The sequence below is a fragment of the Sinohyriopsis cumingii genome, chromosome 1 (assembly GCF_028554795.1).
Source record: "Sinohyriopsis cumingii isolate HCF-2022 chromosome 1, ASM2855479v2, whole genome shotgun sequence".
Lineage (NCBI taxonomy): Eukaryota > Metazoa > Mollusca > Bivalvia > Unionida > Unionidae > Sinohyriopsis > Sinohyriopsis cumingii.
In genome coordinates, this window is record NC_142961.1 from 16,397,890 (window position 1) to 16,417,264 (window position 19,375).

Below are 19,375 nucleotides of genomic sequence, written 5' to 3' on the forward strand. Positions count from 1 at the left end.
AACTTATATTTAATCAAAGTATTATCAAGCAAATAAAAAAAGGTTTCGTCCAGTGGAATCTACTGTTAATTCTGGTCATGAAAGAAGAGCACTCTGACTTTGCCCTTTTCACTGTCAAAGTCTCTTACACAGACTGGGTACAACGTTTTGTCATTATAATCACTACTCCTGTCTGTTGCAATACTAAACGGCCCAATTTTCATGGCTTCTGCAATTTTAAGTGAAGTATCTACTCCTAAACACCTAACAATATTAGATGACTGTTCTTGCACATGAATATTTTCTGCAATTTAGGAATCAGGAAACATCTGTTTGAACAAAAGTCCAATCTAGTTTTCTACCACTAGAGGTAGTCCGTGTTCTGTTAAGAACTTGGTACATAACGCCTCTGCATTTATAATATTCATGTCCACAATTTAGTTCTGCTGTAAAAAAGAAGTTACCTTAGTATTGGAGTTAGTAAAACAAGCCAATTCAAGGTTTCTATGTTTTACCACCATGACCAGTATTAAAATCCTTTCCACACAGCCTGCAAGGGTCATGAAGCTGCCCTAAAATGGAACACTGTATTGTGCAATTCATGTATTCATCTCTGAATCGATTTTTCGTCTTTTCCTAATCCATCTGTGAAATTATTTGAAAAACATTTTTGCTCTAACACACACAATGACTGGAATAAATCTGACATGACTTTTAGCACCAAATACCTACAGACTGGTTCTGTAACAGATATGAATTTGAATAAAGAATCTGCAAGCAACGATTACAAGTTAGAAAACCAGTCTGTTCTCTCCTAACTAAGCCATACAGCTGCTATAAATAGAAACTGAGTTTAAAGGTTTGAAAGTAGAACCAGCATGTTTCTTGGAAATGGGGCAGTTGCTATAAATAGAACATAATACTGTTAGGAAAGTGCATGCAAATTTATGGACAAGTGTAATCTTATCTTAGTTAAACAGAAGACGTCTTTTCTAGAATATGGTCTGTAGGATTAATGAGATGTCAATAAAAAAAGGAGAAAACAATTATTCATCTTTCTTGGAGGGGGATATACCAAAAATGCGCAATCCGAATACATTTACGAGTAAGGCATAATTTAGTGAAAAAAAGCATAATGGTTGGCATGTATGCATGTGATTGATAACTTAATTCTTGGTGCTTGATCATTTCAACTATGTTATCAACCACACAGAGACCAAGGAAAATGACAATATTTTGAATGATGAGTGACTTGGACATTGGACTGGGACCTGTACTTGTCCCAGGGCTCTAATTCAGAGGCAATACAAAAATCATTTTGTTACAGCTCCATCTCTTTCTTTATTATGTCTATTGCAGGTGAGGCAAATGGTTGCTTGGGTGAAGATATAAAAATAATTTTCTGGTAAAACAGTTACGAGGATAACATTCTGGAAATTGATTTTCCACACAAGCCTTAATGCATGGTGGCCACTGATCACAAGACATTTTAATAAGTCAAAATTTGCTGAACAAAATTTGCTAAGAAACGGTTAATCTTTACACCAGCTAATGAATTAAAGGTTAACTAGTATTCTAGTGCCATTTACATACAATGATGGCTGGAGAATCTCATTTGAGCCAGGAATCCACACTCCACGAACAAGCCGCTCAAAATTCTTCATGAACCCACTCCCAGCACCTACAGAAAACAAGAAAAATTTGGTTTAATGCAGATAAAGAACCAATAGGTTGCAAGCCATCATGAAAATGGTTACATGCCAAATTACAATAGCTTATGTAAAATTTATAATTGCAATTATGTGTTTTTGTTCTACAAGTTCATATCATTGAAATGTACTAAATGAGCAGAATTAGATCCAAATACTAACTCCAATCCAGACAAGAAGGTTTTTTGTCGGGTTTTTAGTTGTATTTTTTTAATGTACCCCAAAAATAGTTTTGCTGAAACTTCAAAGAAAGCTGATTATCTTTAAAGTGCTTATTTTTGTGTAGAAATACTAAGCAAATGAAGAAGAAAAAAAATGGTCTCAATCAATGCTCTACTACAACTATTTGATGTTACCGCTGCAATAATAAACCAGCATTTGTTTCATCCTCAAAAGTTTGCATTTAGCAGTGACTTTAATAACCTTTTATCAAAGCAAGCTGACCACAATCTTCAATAAAAAAAGCATCTTTCATCAAAGGAAGTCAGCACCAAATTTAAAAAAAGCAATGGAAGCTGATTGATTGTTGCATTTTCTAAAGTGATTCAAACACTTTTATTGTGCTATGAAAGTTTCTACTTTGCTCATGATCGCTAGCACAGGTGACATAAAACACAAAGTGAAGTTTGAATATTTTTAAACCATATATATTTGGTTGCAAAGATGTTTGTAAAACATTTTTGTTTTGTTCCAAGTTTTCATTTCCCTATTAACAACAATTCCACACATGTGGAACAAAACAATCAACCTCTTTTCTTCATACTCCCTCAGGGTATGCCACCTGTGTGGAACAAAACTGAATCAACCTCTTTTCATCATATTCAATCCCTGGACAAACTTTTTTCCCAGTGATACTGGAAAGTCTGATCATGTTTATCATAATTTGCATCCTTTTTTGGACCTTTAACATTGAAGTTCTGCAGTGCAATGTACCTTGTAGCAGATGAATTCCTTGTGGTTGACTCTTTCCTCTGCTGGTAAATCCATACTTACTGAAATTCACAGTCAATACTGTTGATGCATGTAAAAATGTTTTACAATCTTTGTCAACTAGAAGAGATTTTTTAAAACTTTAAGCTATTTGATACTCTCACTATTTGTTTACTACTGAATATAATTTTGTACTTTGCAAAGATACATTTCAAAACGCATCACAAAACACTTCCTCTATTGCATTACTCACATTCTTTTCACACTCAGCCCTATAAAATGACTCCAACGTAGGATGATAAGGCCGAAATAAAAGCAGCATTGTGGAATTCATTTGAACAATCACCATAGGAAAATGAATGTGACAAAAGTCAAAACTTTAGCAGGTGTTCTGCAGAAAGCTGTCTCTCCAGGCCTCCTCAAAATTAACACAAGCATGCTAGAAATTTACTAGTTGGCCTGAAATAGGTATGTTTTCCTGGTTGAAACCAATTTTGTCTTGGAATGTTTCTCTGGTGGAGAAAGTTATTTGCCTGGATTATGTCTGTTCAACAATTACAGATTAGCAATTACATTCCTACCAACCTTAATAAGACCTCAATAAAGCAATCAACAATTATCTGTTAATTAAACCAATTTTTATTAAGGTGTAACCAAATATTGTTGACTTGGAAAATATGCATTTTAATAGTTTAGAAGAATGACCTGAAAAATAGTAAAGGCAACATTATGTTCAGCTACAATGGTTGTAAAGTTCACTTTGACCTAATGACCTCTAGTTCAATTTCAGAAACTGCAATTCAAAACCCAGTGGAGGTCAATGGCTCCATGCCAGATCTCATATGTCAGTGTATACTCCTGTGCTGACTGTGTGAACCTTTAAGGGACTGATTGTAAATTTCGTCTTCAATGTGTTTTCATTTGTTGCACAATATCATCTAAAAAACGAAGTTTGTCTGTATATTTACCTTTAACAGTTCCTATTATAACCATGATCAGGTAACCATTGGGGTACAGCTTGGCAGTATGGGAAACTGCCTGGTACACTTTGTTAGCCCTCTGTACCTCCTTCAGACAAACTATCCCAATCTTGCATGGCAGTAGTCGTACAACTTTGTATACTATGTCAAACGGTGAGTAGAAAATCAAATACCTGTAAAGAAAATCATATACCTGTATGGTAAATCATAAACATGTAGAGCAAATCATGTACCTCTAAGGAAAGTCACATAAATGTATGGAAAATCATATTCCTGTTAAGAAAATTTATGTGCAGGCAAATGGAAGGGAAGCTGGCCAAGTAATTTCAGTTGGCATGATTCTTTCTCATATTTAAAGGATTTTATGGTAGCCACAATGGAAGGCAGATCTGCATCACTGTGTAACCTTGAAAGGCTTTATGTCAAAATACCTTGTGTGAAATCTGTTCATTTCCTGTTGACCAGTTTTTGAGAATTAGTCATTCAAAGGTTCTTCCATTTTCAGTAACTATGGTTATATTTACAGTGGATTGGAATAATGTGTGGAACTTAAAAAGGCTTTCGATCCAGGTGGCTTTATGTCTCATTTGGTCAAATCCACATGAGCAGTTTTTGGGAACTTCTTTTACGTTTCAAATTGTATTAATTAGCAATGCTGGCAAATTGGATATCATATAAACATCATTTGTACAAAACTTAAAAGATCTTTGTGCCTGCATGCTTTATGTCAAATTCTGTTTAGCAGTTTTCTGTGTTTAGTAACAGTGTCTGACAGACATTCAGCGTCATCTATATTTTAAACTGAAAATGCTTTCATGCCAGAATGCTTTTTCTCCAAATTATGATAAAATGGGTAAAATATTTTTTGTTTTTAGTAATGCCAGCTGGCTATGTTAGATGTCAGATTGTTCTTAGTAATGCTGGCTATGTTAGATGGCAGATTGTTCTTAGTAATGTCGGCTATGTTAGATGGCAGATTGTTTTTAGTAATGTCGGTTATGCTAGATGGCAGATTGTTTTTAGTAATGCTGGCTGGCTACGTTAGATGGCAGAACAGCATTATTTGAATAAATTTAAAAGGTTTTCAGGCCTGAATGCTTTGTCACATCTGGCTGAATACTATCCAGTGGGATTTTTTAAAGTTTAAAATAAAGTCTCTATTTTAGTAATCGTGGCCATATTTGATGATGGAATAGAATCAATTATATCATTCTGACAGACCTTCATGTCCAGTACATTTTGACAGATTTGTGCAAATTCTGTGCAGCAGTTCTGGAGCAAAAGTCACAGGTTGTTCTATTTTAAGTCAGTGACCTTAACATTTCACCTACTCATCCACTATGCCTTTCTCATCACAAATATAAGCCTGCCACAAAGTTTGGTTCTTATTCATGCAAATCGCTTTCCTTCTTGCAATCCTTCCAACTTTGCCCAAAAACAATAGACGTCATCCAGGTTTCAAATGCAGTTAACCTTTTGTTCTTCTCACTGGACCTGACATGATTTTTAACAGTGTAATACAGAGGTGGGCAAACTTTCCAGTGCAAGTGCCACATACACAAATTTACACCTTGTCGTGGGCCGCATAATTCATTAAGTAAAATAATTAATATTTGAAATAGCAAAAACAAAAGGTTTTTCTAAATAACATCTAATTAATTTTCAGTTGTTAATATGTTGTTAATATTTGAAAACTTAAACTTAAACTTCAAAAGAAGCACATTTATTTGATAAACAGAGTAACATAAACAGAGTCAGTGCGAATGATGACTTGTTCCTAGGTTGCATGAAAACCGTTGGTGGGCCACATGAAAGCCCTTGGCGGACTGTAGTTTGCCCACCCCTGGTGTAATATGACTTGTTTATAATTTGAGTTTCAAGTGCAACTGCAGTATCCACTCTGCACTGTTGAAATTATAATCTGAATTGTCTATTATTTCTTTGCCCTGTGAGCTAGAATCAGACTCACTTTTGGCCTTAGGTTCCAGACCCCTACATCATAAATGTCTCATGCGACAAGTGATGCAAAGCAAAATGAACCTCAAAGTTGCTATAAACATTCCTTCAAGATCACTGGTATCACTCTAACACTTTTTTTTTTACAGCAGATTTAAATTACATGATTAAAAGTAGTTATACTTGAACAAAAAGAATAAAAAATTATCATGCGTAAAGAAGAAATAATAACTAATATACTCAAAATAGAAGAATACAACACTGTCACTTTCCGTTAGCTATGATTTCCAACCTACAGAGGATGCCAAGGAAATGATGTACATTAATTCTTACAAGATGTACATGCTTCTTGCTGTCAAAAAATAAAACACTATAAGCTATGGATAGTGAACATTTAGATGAAACTATTGCAAATTAATTTACTGTTCAGCCATAAATCAATATGTGTGCACGACGCACTAGATTGTGTCGCTTTCAAAACTGTTCCATTGTTTCAATTTATTTTCAAAATTCCCGTTAATACAGGTAAAAAGGAATCAATGCTGGCTTCCTTATGTCTGACTTTGTATATATATATATATATATAAATCAGCACACTTAAAAGAATCCAAAGGAACCAAAGTTAGCTTTCTTATGTCGAACGACTTCACAAAAAAACAATAAAAATCAGCACACTTAAAAGAATCCAAAGTCAGTTTCTGGAGTTGGCTTGCCTTGTAATAAAATAACCTTTGTATCTAATATCCTGTCAGTAAGTTTAAGTAGTGAGTTTATTGTTCGCTGGCAGTTGTGTTTATTCATCACCCTGGCTTCTATTTGTTTGCCATATGCCATTGTAATTGATACAAACATTCCCTGATGTTCATTGGATAAATAGTATACACAGCAATTAACATGGTTTAATACTTTTGTAACTCATGCAAGCGAAAAGATTATCATTTGCACTCACAGTGAATGTGTTTTCAAATAATGATTTTTATTTGAAAGATAGCATCGTACAGTTAACCTTGATACAATACAATCTTGGTCATTTTGAACCTTATAACATATCATGCATGAATGGCAGGTGGTTTCAAGCAATCAGGTGACATTCCCATATCATTCGTGATTTTGTTATCTGACATAAGTGATACACACTACAGTAAGGATGCATATGCCAGCCGGCAAATGCTACATATAAAGAGTTTGTGAATATATCTTTTTTCTTTGATAAATTTTGCATGATGAAAAAGGGAATAAAAATAACAATGCAAGATTTTTTCTTTCATTTTATTTTCAAATAAGTGTTTTGTTTATATATCTTTTGTACCATAAAGAAATTGTCACTAACAGCTTCCCGCAAAAACGGCCCTTTTTAGGGCCACATAAACCTCTAGAAAAGATGATGATCTACAATTTGCCCGGAAACGTTACTATCGTGAAAAAAAGAAAATACCCCAAAAGAAGAGCAGTGCCCCATTTACAATAGTTAGCTTGATAAAAATGAGTACTTAATGACAGTAACTAGAGTGACCACGACATATTCTTAACAGGAAGGCATACTTGACCCCAGGCCTCTAAGCAAAGAACCCAACCACGTGTACCTAAAATTGAGAATATTGGCCCTGATTTATACCATGCAATGGGGGGGGGGGGGGGGGGCACAAATTCAACACAAAATTATTTTGTTGTCTTGAGACACATACCTTGATGAAAAAAAGTTTCACCATAAGTTCTGGGACAGGAAAAAATTATTATTTTTATCATGTCCTGATATATATGGTAAATAAGGTGTGTGTGTGTGTGTGTGTGTATATATATATATATATATATATATATATATACGACTGATTCTACAGACTCATACACTTATAAATGAAAAACGTTCCAGAGTAATACCTCACATTTCTTTTTTTAAAATCCTTTGAGTTCATATTAGTTATAATAATGCTGAATAAAGAGTTTGATAAAGTCTACACTCTGCACATTAAAAAAAGTATTATGATTTTTTTAGACATTAATATTTTACATCTGCAGCAACATTACTGTACTATATTCTTTTATTTGATGTACTTTACTTATACTCTTCTCATATGCACCATAGAACCTTCTTTGAGATTTAGGACTTTCCCATCCCTCACCCTATTCGATCACACAGCTTCAATCCACTTTTTTTGTGATAAACAGGGTCTTTCAGAAAAATTCTATCATCACTCTTTCAGTTACATCCATATACAACACAGTGTACTATATTTGCTGTACAAAAGCATGATCATAAGATATATCACATAGTCATTTACGTGGGGAAATTAAACACTTGAATGGCTAGGTTGAATAGAAGGGATAAATGTACGTCATATCCATTTCTGGCACGTGGAAACTACAGAATGTTTACAGAGATTGCTGAATAAATTTTTTATCATTTAAAAAAGTGGATTTTTAAGTCTAATTAAACATTTGTATGGTGTGCATACATAACAAATGCATTTTTTTATGACTATAATAATACCACACGTTTGTGCAATATAGGTGGCCAGTGACATTTAATATACGAGTACAATAAAATAAATTCTGAACATTTTAGGCATCCAAATTATCTCTGCAACAGTAATTGATTTCATACCTTTTATTACATAATGCTAAAGGTGCATATCTCATGCATACATACCTGAATAGAAGACACAGAATTAAGAAAAATCATGAGACAAACTATTAAAATTGCTGCACCTGATCAGTTTTGTAGAACTAGAATGGACGAAAATGGTAAACATATCTTGAAAGGCAAAATTGATTTTTATCATCTGTCGGCCTTACATAAATGTTGATAGTTATCATCTGAATCATTATCGTGCAAATTAGTATAGTGCCTACTTGGTGTTGAAGTTTGTCAATATATAAAAATGTTAAAACTTGATGTTCAGTATATGTACAAAACTACTAATTATTTTACAGCCTGATAACCAGTCTACTGATGGTGAAATAAAACAGTGCTAAATATTTTTGATATGCACCACTGAGTATTAAATGGTTTTAGTTTGTTCCCATTATAATTTTTATGAACTTCAATCTATGTGCTACATGCATACGAGACAAAAATATTCCCTTTTATTTTAATATCCTGTATTTAGTTTCCTTCTGACAAAATAACATATGAACTTTTGGTGCAAGGCTATGTTATTAGGTGCTCACCAGAGTGTAGCTCTGTTTACCAATCAGTATCAAGCTAAAAAATAAATAAAAAAAACTGCTGCAGAAGATCCTTTTTTATGGCTGAAAAAAATTCTTATCATTTGAATGGAAAGCATGTTAAGTTGGTGTGTGTATCTAATGCATAAATTATTATTATCTTAAAGTTGTATGGGAATTTAATTAGTGGCTTGATCGTGAATGCTTTCAGTCTCAAGAAAAGATATCTACTTCCATGCTCTACCTAGGCAGCTTGCAGACTGGTACCACTATCTTCTCATACGTTAAACTACAATTGATTGGAGTATTCTCCTTTCTGATGTGATGTAATACACTGCTATTCTGTGTTTCCTTTAAGGGCACCATATTTTGAAAGAGTGAAAACATGGTTGCACACATTTATCTCCCTTTGTCTCTGAATTGTAAAAGTTAACAGGTTTAATTAAATGACCTCATAGGACACATGGTACTAATGATATCAAAAAAAAAAGGGAACCAGCCCAGAAATGTGGTGAACACAAAATAGAGTATAGATGGGTTTGGCTGACCAGGATTGGTTAATAATGTAAGTTATGTTTTATGAAGAAAAAAATCTTTAGAGAGCTTATCCTAGTTGTAAGTGAAAAAAACAGACATTGTTTTATGGATGGAATTTTAGTCCTTTAACAGCCTTGAGTTTGGAACACTCATTACTAAAGTTAGCACCTGACTCTTTGGTGCAAACCTGAAAGCGCTGGTTTCAAACACATGCAGGTCCAGAAAATGCTGTGGCTCATATCCTTTCCTCACCACAGAAGCTGACATCCAGGTTTCATCTATACTGATAAATATAGGTTTGATCATGAGCAAGTTATTGAATTTTTAATACCATGGTGTTTGCATAGGTTTACTATGGGAACTGAATTAGTAACCCGAGTCCTACAGTAATGCAGATATGCTGCCAGGATTTTATCTAATGGGAGGATCTCCCTCCTTGTCACCAAAACAAGGAGAGTGAGGGGAAAAGGGTTAGTAGGGGAGGAAATTTCCAGAGTTCATTATTTACCTAAGTGCACAAAATCATAAATATTTTGCATGATTTGTGCATTCATACACCCTGACAGCATCTCTGGCAATATTGAAATGGTACATAGCAGTGAGTGCACAATGTATGAACAACTAAGTATCATTGTGCTTGTAAGAGTCCGTATGATATAAACCAAGTTTTCAACTCAAGGATGATGCATAATGTGCAAGTTCCTGATAACTGGAAACGTCACTATCCAATTCAAAGTTATTCCTTTATTTTTGGTTTCTTCACCTAATAAGAAGCTTGCTTCCAGTAAACAGTGTCTTTTTCTCCCCCAAATAAATATATGTAGATGTAAAAAAATGATACTGTACTAGTCATTCCGGAAACTTTAAATAAACTTCATTCATATAACATTTATGTGGCTAGACTGCCAGCTTATTACAATACTGTGATACTTGATAGTGTGAGACCACTGTACTTCAAAGACATGGGTATCTGAGAATGTCAGGCTTACCACACAGCTGTTGCTGTAAGAATGCTACGGTTATCTTTCAATGGTGCAAGGCAGGGATCTCCAAGGAGTAGATTGGCCAGGATACTCCCTCCAAAACACAATAACATCGAGGCAATCCAACAGGCTAAGGGATGTTTTCTGTAAAATGGTGGGCTTACTAAAAAGATAAATTATATCAGACATGAATGAAATATTTTATTTTTGGTATGTTTAGGTTTGTTATTTTAATGGCATAGCAATTCTCTGAAGGTTATAGTGTCAAGGTAAATATGTTGCCTTGTCAAAAGACAAATCATGACATCCAATTAGGGCCAATCCAATAATGGGAATCAGACCCAAACATTTTTGGTCATAATCCCAATGCTTTAACCATGGTGCGACCTCTGATCCCATGACTATATTTACAAATGAAAATATGAAAGTATGTAAGTAATAAAAAAAAAAAAAAAGTGTTTCTTTTGATGGAAACCTCCAGAGCATTACTGTGTCCAGTTATCTGTTGGTAACATTAAAAAAAAATAATATATCTATATGCAAAAACTTTTAATCATGCCATCCCCCATATCTTCGGGTTATGTAATCACTTTCCCAAATTACCCTGAAAGTATCCCAAAGAAAATGTAAGCCATGTATTTAATTAATCTTTTCTTTATGTTTACACACACAAACACTTTTCTATCAAGTGTTCAATAAAGATGTCCCTCTAAACACAAACTGTGATCCATGTGGATTAATGTACAGACTGATATTAGAGTTTACAATAAAAGTACAAAACAAGTAGGAAACCATAGCTGCTCAGCTGGTAGAGTATCTGATCTGTAATCCTAAGGTTGAAGGTTTGATGCCCACTAAAGCCAGTCAAAGTTGGCTGTCAGAATGTGTTCTTGGGGAAAGCATTAAGAGGTTAGTGCGAGGATTGTAGAACAACTGCTGGCTTAGGGACGTAGAATAAGCCTGGGCATGTTTAAAAAAAAGACCTGGAGATTTTTTTTTTAAAGCCTGGGGAGAAAGGCCAGATGCACCTTCCTGCATATCTAAGAGGTCACTAATCCAGGCAGTATCCATGGTGGCTCAGTTGTTAGCCAATGTCTTTTCTTGAATTGAAAAATAAAATACATGGCCAGTTTAGCAACGAAATAAATGCAGGGACTGCAAATATGATGCACAATTTTTGTAGACTTGGATGACTTTTGGGTGCAATTTATGAGTGGTTAGCACGCATCCCACAACAGCATGATTTTCCTAAAATAGAAACATGTTTGTGTGGCTAACTTGTGACACAAAAGTTTGAATTCTACCAAAAGATCTGCTTAGGTTGGCTTTCATCGTACATCTTTCACTCAATTATCTGTGTTAAAAAACCTACAAGCACTTGTTTTACATTACCATAAAATACGTTTTTAGATATCCATTATTTTTCTCCGTCAACTTGACATTGTCAGAATCATGCAATATTTTTCCACGCTGTATTGCTTCATACTACATGGCATGTCTAAAGATAGTATAATGTGTTAGGAACTTCATTTGATTATGAATACACAATGTATGCCCATCTAGCAGATGCTGGAGCTATTGATTTATTAATTTCTTTGCAGCTAAACTAAAGAAGTTGGTTAGGCCATTTGACAGAAGAGGTGATAAAGTGAAGATGTGAATGAATTTGCTCAGTCATTAATATAAAAAATTTCAACCAAGCAAACGAATGTGATATCTGCAATGTCCACAACATACTTGAGACATACTGTAATGAAAATACCATACAGTTTAAACACTTATTTAGGAGAAATTTTCATAACTATTCACAAGCTGAAAGGTTCAGACTATGATTCATATTCAAGGGTCGCTAAGAAAGGCATATTAAGGCTAAGGGCTACCTCAGAGATGTCCCGTTTTCCCAAATCAGTCCAAAACACTAAATTGGAAAAAGAAATGCAACTCAAGGTGCTTTTAGATAGAAAAACAACAGCTTCAGACAATATGATAAGATATCTTGTTTCCACTAGTAAAACTGCTTTGCAATTTAATTTTTTCCAATTTACAGTTCTGAGAAAATGTTTGGATTTATAGTAGTAGTGATAGAAGTCATACAGATCATGTAAATAGCTGGGGTCTCTCCAACAAAGAGCATGCAAGTGACAGGGCATAAACATATGTGGATTTTCGCAGGTAATAACAATGGCAATAAATATTCTACTTTTTTGTATCTTGAATTACCCCCATGAAACTGTACTGTAATTTTGACTACATTTCCAACAGAAATTACATTCTCCTGGCTGCACTTAAAAAACAATGTGATATTCCCTAGCAAAAATTTAATCCTGCATGGTTTTCAGGACTTCAATTTCAAGAATTTATATTTTTTTCCCACACATTATGGTTCCAATCAATGAAAAAAACAGAAACAATGCAGCTGCATCAAGGCCAGTCCCTCCACTGCTTCAGTCACATGTTCATCCTATAGAATAAATCTAGTCCATCACAAATAGAATAGCAGAATTTAGTTGGATCGACAGAAAAACAAAAAATTCTTCCATTCAAATCCAACTGGACAAATTGTTTCAATATGCACTCATTTACAACATGACTCTAAATTTCAATTGTAAGTAGACCAAAATTAGAATTATTTTTTTTAACGAATGACTAAGCACATGACCACATTCAAATTTCACTGGGCAACACTATGTGCACATTAATACTGTATTGTTAGTGTGTATAGTTGAACCTACATAATTAATTTAAGTACTGCAATCTCATCTGTCCCCAAAACATGGAAAACTGCAAAAGTAACTCCTATTCACAAATCTGGTTCTAAGGATGATGCTGATTAACTACCGACCAATTTCAATACTACCAAACTTGTCAAAATTGATTGAAAAACATGTCCATGACTCATTCATGTCATATTTAACCAAACACTTGCTGTTACACCCTAATCAATCAGGCTTTAGACAGAACCATTCCTGTGAGACTGCCTTGATCTCCCTAACTGATAAATGGCTTCAAGCACTTGACCAAGGTAGAATAATAGGAACTGTATTTGTAGATTTCAGGAAAGCTTTTGACATGGTGGATCATGAAATCCTTTTGAAGAAACTGAAAATCTACCAGTGTGATGTCATGTTTACATAAATAATGTTCTGTCTGAACCTGAAACAATTAGATATGGAGTACCACAAGGCTCAATTCTAGGTCCACTACTATTCATTTTATTTATTAATGACCTACCACTTTTACTAAGAGACTCAATATCATCTACAGATCTCTATGCAGATGACACAACATTGTCAGACATCCAAAACACAAAGCATGAGCTCGAAATTTCTTTACAGAGTGCACTAAACAAACTGGAAAACTGGTGCACATGTAATGGCATGGTGGTAAATACTGGTAAAACTAAAATATTACTTATCTCAACACATCAAAGAAGGACAAATCTTGATAGTGATGAACTATGTCTGACATGGAAGGATACAAATCTGCAAATAGTCTGTCATGATAGGCTACTTGGTGTTCTGGTAGATAATAACCTATCATGGACTGAACATATCAAACATACCAGTAAAAAAGTCAATTCAAGTTTATGGCTTCTCAGTAGGATAAGACATTTTCTCCCTGAAAGGCACAGGAAACTATTTTATAACAGTTACATACAACCCTATTTGGACTACTGTAGTACAGTATGGGGTAATTCAAATGATAAAAACATAGCAAAGCTGGCACAGCTTCAAAAAAGAGCATTTGGGCTAATATCCAGAAAGAAAGCAAGGAAAGTTTAGCTGGTAGGTTAAAAATATTACCTATTAAAGATCAAATCTGTTTGAGAAAAGCCAAATTAATGTACAGGATATCTCAGAATAGTGCTCCTGAATATTTACAATCACTATTCCAGTATAGGCTACCTGGTAATACTCCCCACCTGCGATCCATGTCTACCAAACAGTATAAAATTCCCAAACCAAATAAGGAGTTATTTAAAAAAAGTTTCCAATACTCTGGAATAGTATTCCAGTTGAGATTAGAAATGCCCACTCTATTTCCTTCTTCCAAACCCAATATATCCAATGGCTTCAGAGATGCAGCTTAAATAAATAAATTCCTTTGTATGAGGGCCTCAAGGTAGATTAGTTTATAGCTAATTGTGTTACCCTCTTTAAATAAGGTCATTATTATTATTATTATTACAGTGTACATTTACTTCGGAATCCAGCATAAATTCAAATTACTTTGCTTCTTTTAATGTATTCTTTTTATTATTCAGCCTTAGGTACAAAATGAAATATAATAATAAGGTTACTAAATTTGCATGGGTAAATATGAACTAGGTGGTTGGTTTCTAAATACTGCACTCACAATGTTGTGCATTATTGCTCAGAAAAATTAATTTATATTTTCACATACAAATACAGTAACCTATAAATATATAAAAGATTGGCATACAGATATACAGTTTACATAAAGTATGTACATAGTCATAATATTACAAATGCAGCCTTTCAAACAGATAAACAGTATAAACAAACAAAGTAGGTACAGAGTCCTAACACTCAACCTTTAAGATATATAGCATAGACAAAGTATTACTCAGTCGTAACATTACACCACTCTGCCATTCAGACATATACAGTATAGACAATGTAGGTACTGAGTCATAACACTCAACCTTTCAGACAGATATAGCATTATACACTCTGCCTTTCAGACAGATATACAATATATAAAAAGTAGTGCAAAGTCATAACATTATACAATGCCTTTCAGCTGACATATAAAAGGGGACACAAAACTAATAGATTATATCTTCTCTATATAGGTATGAATTTATATATATTTTCAAGTAAGTAGTTATCAATTTTGTAGTTATGGGAATTTAATTTAGTTGGTACATCATTCCATGGACCAGAAGAGTGTTGTTGTGGGTTTTATGCCATTTTTCAGCACATGATATGCTATACATGACAGCCAGTAAAACCCAAGAAAATCCACTGTTTGAATGATCACCACATGTAAGCTACTGGCAAGCTTTCTCACATACCCACAATGGCTGGGCCAAAGACTCAAACCTACGTAGACAGAAGTGAAATGGCAGTGGTTGGTACGTGCAAGCACTTCAGACCACTCAGTTACCATGCCAAACCCACCTGGACTGGGGAAGGGATCTTGTTCTTCTTATAAACTGTTTGTTGGGTTCTTAAGAAATATATGTTGTATGTAAATAGTCTGTAACATTGACAAATCCCTGAAAATTTATATTCCATGAAAACATCACTCAGTTTACATTAGTAGAAACTCCTGATCTATCCTCCACAACTGAACTGTGAATTTTCTTTGAGTTTTAAGACCGAAACTGTCTGATATTCATAGTTTATAAAATATCATCAAAATATTCACAAATTAGTAACAATTGTCTTTTTGAGTACATTTCATGAATTCACTTGATTTTTTAAAACTCTTCCGACAAAATCACACACACACAAATCACAAACATTTTCTGATGTATACATTTACATACACTGTAATAACACTTCAGCTTCCCAGTCTACTGGAAGGTTGCATGATGTGGCTCCATGACAACAACAGTTTATAACATAATCTGCACATGCTACAGTCTGCATACTATCTGACTTGTAGGCAGTCAAGATTCCCCAGGGAGAGAAGGAATCTCTCCCTGTAGAATATTTCCCATAGCTATGTAGCAGCCCAAACAGATATGTAGCTTCATTACTCTGCTCAAGCCTTCACAAAGAATACAGATGTTATTAGACAAAATAATATGGTTAATGTCCATTGATTTTCTCTTAAATAGTCTCCTATCATTCATAAACTTTTCCATGAAAATATGCAAATGGGACGATAGTGATAATGTGTCTATCTGTTCATCTGTCAGGTACAGGCATGTGGGTATTACCAGAATACTGTGGTATCTTTTTCCATGGGTACCACCATGATACTCTTTCACTGTACTGGTACTTCTGTAGTTTGTGTTAACATGGCTTGCATGGAAATTCCCCAAAAATCCTGCTACAACTTTAATGATATTAACAGCATGCTTTCATAACAAGGTATTTTTTTTAAAACAGCCATATTAATTTTTGTTACAGATTAAATTTTAATATTACAAATATATGTATTTATCTTTATGATCCTTTAATCAAATGTTTGGCACATGTGAAGTTTTAAAATGTGATGGCCAAATGGGATGTTGTAAAAGACAGTCAGACCAAATCCAAATTTTGAAAAATGCTGTATTGAAAAAATGTCATCATTACAAGTTATTTACTACCATATGTTGATGTGTTAAGTATATTACTTTGTAGGAATGTGAATCATCCTACAATTTTCTTGGGGAACAGTTGCTTTCTGTTTGAATTTTATGCCATTTTTCAAGTCTACTTAATATTTTCTTGTTTTTTCATTAAGTGTTTTATATTTACTTTTTCCTTTCTGATATTTATCTTGCCCAGGTGTTGGCAGCCCCAACAAAAGTTTCCTGCCTTTTATAATTATCAACAGTTTAACTACTAAATTAGCAAGCTTCATTGTCAACACATCCTATTTTTTTTATCAACAAGGTCTGAAATGTCTTTCATAATGTATCAGCTATATGATCACCCTACTTTAGCTACAGTTTTTTAAGATTACAACTTGTTCAACATATTAACATACACATAGCAAATCCAACCATTTAATTTTTGGAAAGGGAGGAGGGTTGTGATTTTCATTCGAGATAATTTATTTTCTTTTATCCCAAGGTAATTCATTTTCTCTTTCAAATAATATATGGGTTGCAATATGGCATTATTTTGCTATAAATCTGAAGAACATGTACCAAATGTACTTGCTTATAAGTTGAGTCAAAGAACAGAGATCCTGATCTGTAACAGCATAATGCACCTGGAGATCTGGGTCTATAATATTTGTTTTACTGATTATTCCTAACAAACTGAACAGACCCAAATCTGCTAGCAGATTATTTAATGGCAGATCTGGGTCTATGCAGTTTGCACTCATCTTATGTGCAAATAAATATGGTATTTTCCAGCTACACAATGACAGTATATATTTTTTTAAAACATATCAGACCCCTGCCTCTGAGTAATAAATTGTTGGTCCCTAGTACAAGTATAATTGCAGTATGCAGTGGTAAGTTTCGTCATAAGTTCCGATATACCATGGTATACGATATATAATTTTACTTTGACACAAATTAAAATAAATTTTCTATAAAATGTTTATGATAACTTTTGACTCAGTGATTGTTATATACTTAATAACGAAAAGACTAAGACATACTGAAAAAAAACATGTCAGAGAAGCACAATCTTTCTTTCTCAGAGTCTGAATCATATTTACCCAAGATAAATTCAACTTCTATCTATGATTTTGACAGATCTAGCAACGTAATAATCAAATTTATCTGGGGATATAGGGTTTGCTCAGTTGGTTGTGGGTTCTGTACCTTCCCAAGCCAGCCTGGGTCAACTGCCTCATCATGTCCTTAGAAAAGGCACTTACCTCCATTTCCTTGGAAAGTCAAATAAAGAGCTAAAATCTGGTGTTAAAAACCAACCAATCAATTTCAGTGACTTTTGCTTTATACTAACACCATGTTGATACCATGTGTGTGATCTTTGTATACTAACACCATGATGATACCATGTCTGTGATCTTGTGCTTAATACAAATGGAGATGACAAGTTTACAAATAGTAGTCTACAAACACCAAGTGTGATCTGTTGCCCCAACTGATAGATACATGTATGAACAAAGTCATATAAATGGGCAGCTCTGCATGCCCATATGGCACCACTGCTGTTTTATTAGTCTGTCCTGTGTCAACTTAAAAAAAAGATGGGCAGAAACATTAGATATTAGTTGTTATATATTTATTTAGATATTTATAATAAATCCAATATATTGATAACTGTTTCAGTGTTTCTCCTAAGGGTGCAAGACTGAGAGTCAAAAATCTCCTTGGTGTCAAAACTGGGAGTCAGTCTGAGTAAAAAACAAAATCTGGTATCAAAACTTGTGTCACATTAAAAATGTGGGGGATTCTGAAGAGCAAATGAGGGTAATGGGAAACAGCTGTTTTCTAAAGTCATAACAACTAATAAATCAATAAAATAATATATGGTACCACCACTTCTAACATCTATACATATAGCATTTTCCATGTTCTAATGAATCACTCATACCATCAAGTGTTGTCAGGGTCATTAGAACAGATGGTAATACATGTACATGAAGCTATTCACCTGATTAGCTATCCACATAGTGGTACACAAAGAAACTTGTGCCATTGTGAACACTATTTTAAACTGATTCTAATATGAACACTATTTTAAACTGATTCTAATATGAACACTATTTTAAACTGATTCTAATATGAACACTATTTTAAACTGATTCTAATATGAACACTATTTTAAACTGATTCTAATGTGAACACTATTTTAAACTGATTCTAATGTGAACACTATTTTAAACTGATTCTAATGTGAACACTATTTTAAACTGATTCACTGATTCTAATATGAACACTATTTTGAACTGATTCTAATGTGAACACTTTTAAACTGATTCTAATATGAACACTATTTTAAACTGATTCTAATATGAACACTATTTTATCATTTGTAACACTCTTTTTCTATTAGAACTCGTACACTACAATTAGAGACACAAAAAAAAAACAGCAATCTACTGAAATGTTGGTATGGTTTTTGAACTCTGAATTGCAAAGTGTTTTCTAGGTGCCATACCCAAAAACACAATACAGGACTCCTGGTACTAACTGTATGGAAAAATGGGAACCAGCGTGGAAACGGGTGAAGATAAAATAGAGTATATATGGTATAGCTGGCCAGGACTGGTTGATAACGAAAGATATACTTTTGTAAAAAGAATCTTCTAAGAGCTTATCCTTGTTGTAACTATGAGAAAAATAGAGACATTGTTATACTGATGGAATTTTTTCCTTAAATTTGGAACACTCATTACTGAAATTAACACCTGACTCTATGGTGCGGAATTGAAAGCATGTTTCAAAACACAAAGATCCAGAAAATGATGCCGCTCATCTAGCGTTCTCTGCAAATAAGCTGTTATCGAGGATGCACCTATACTGATA

At 33.9% G+C, this 19,375-nt stretch overlaps 1 protein-coding gene across 2 annotated transcripts in view; it reads right to left on the reverse strand.

The window, feature by feature from the left end:
• LOC149806482 (trimeric intracellular cation channel type 1B.1-like) overlaps positions 1 to 19,375 on the reverse strand; it is a 51,562-nt gene that overhangs the window by 16,585 nt on the left and 15,602 nt on the right. For both annotated transcript variants that reach the window (XR_016420272.1, XM_089953682.1), the window contains exons 2-4: positions 10,246 to 10,402; positions 3,587 to 3,771; positions 1,573 to 1,660 (exon numbers count right to left, since the gene is read on the reverse strand). Coding sequence is in view for 1 of the 2 variants with exons in the window: in XM_089953682.1 (XP_089809808.1) it covers positions 1,573 to 1,660; positions 3,587 to 3,771; positions 10,246 to 10,402 (430 nt within the window). In the remaining variant the exon portion in view is untranslated. The remainder of the gene's footprint in view (positions 1 to 1,572; positions 1,661 to 3,586; positions 3,772 to 10,245; positions 10,403 to 19,375) is intronic.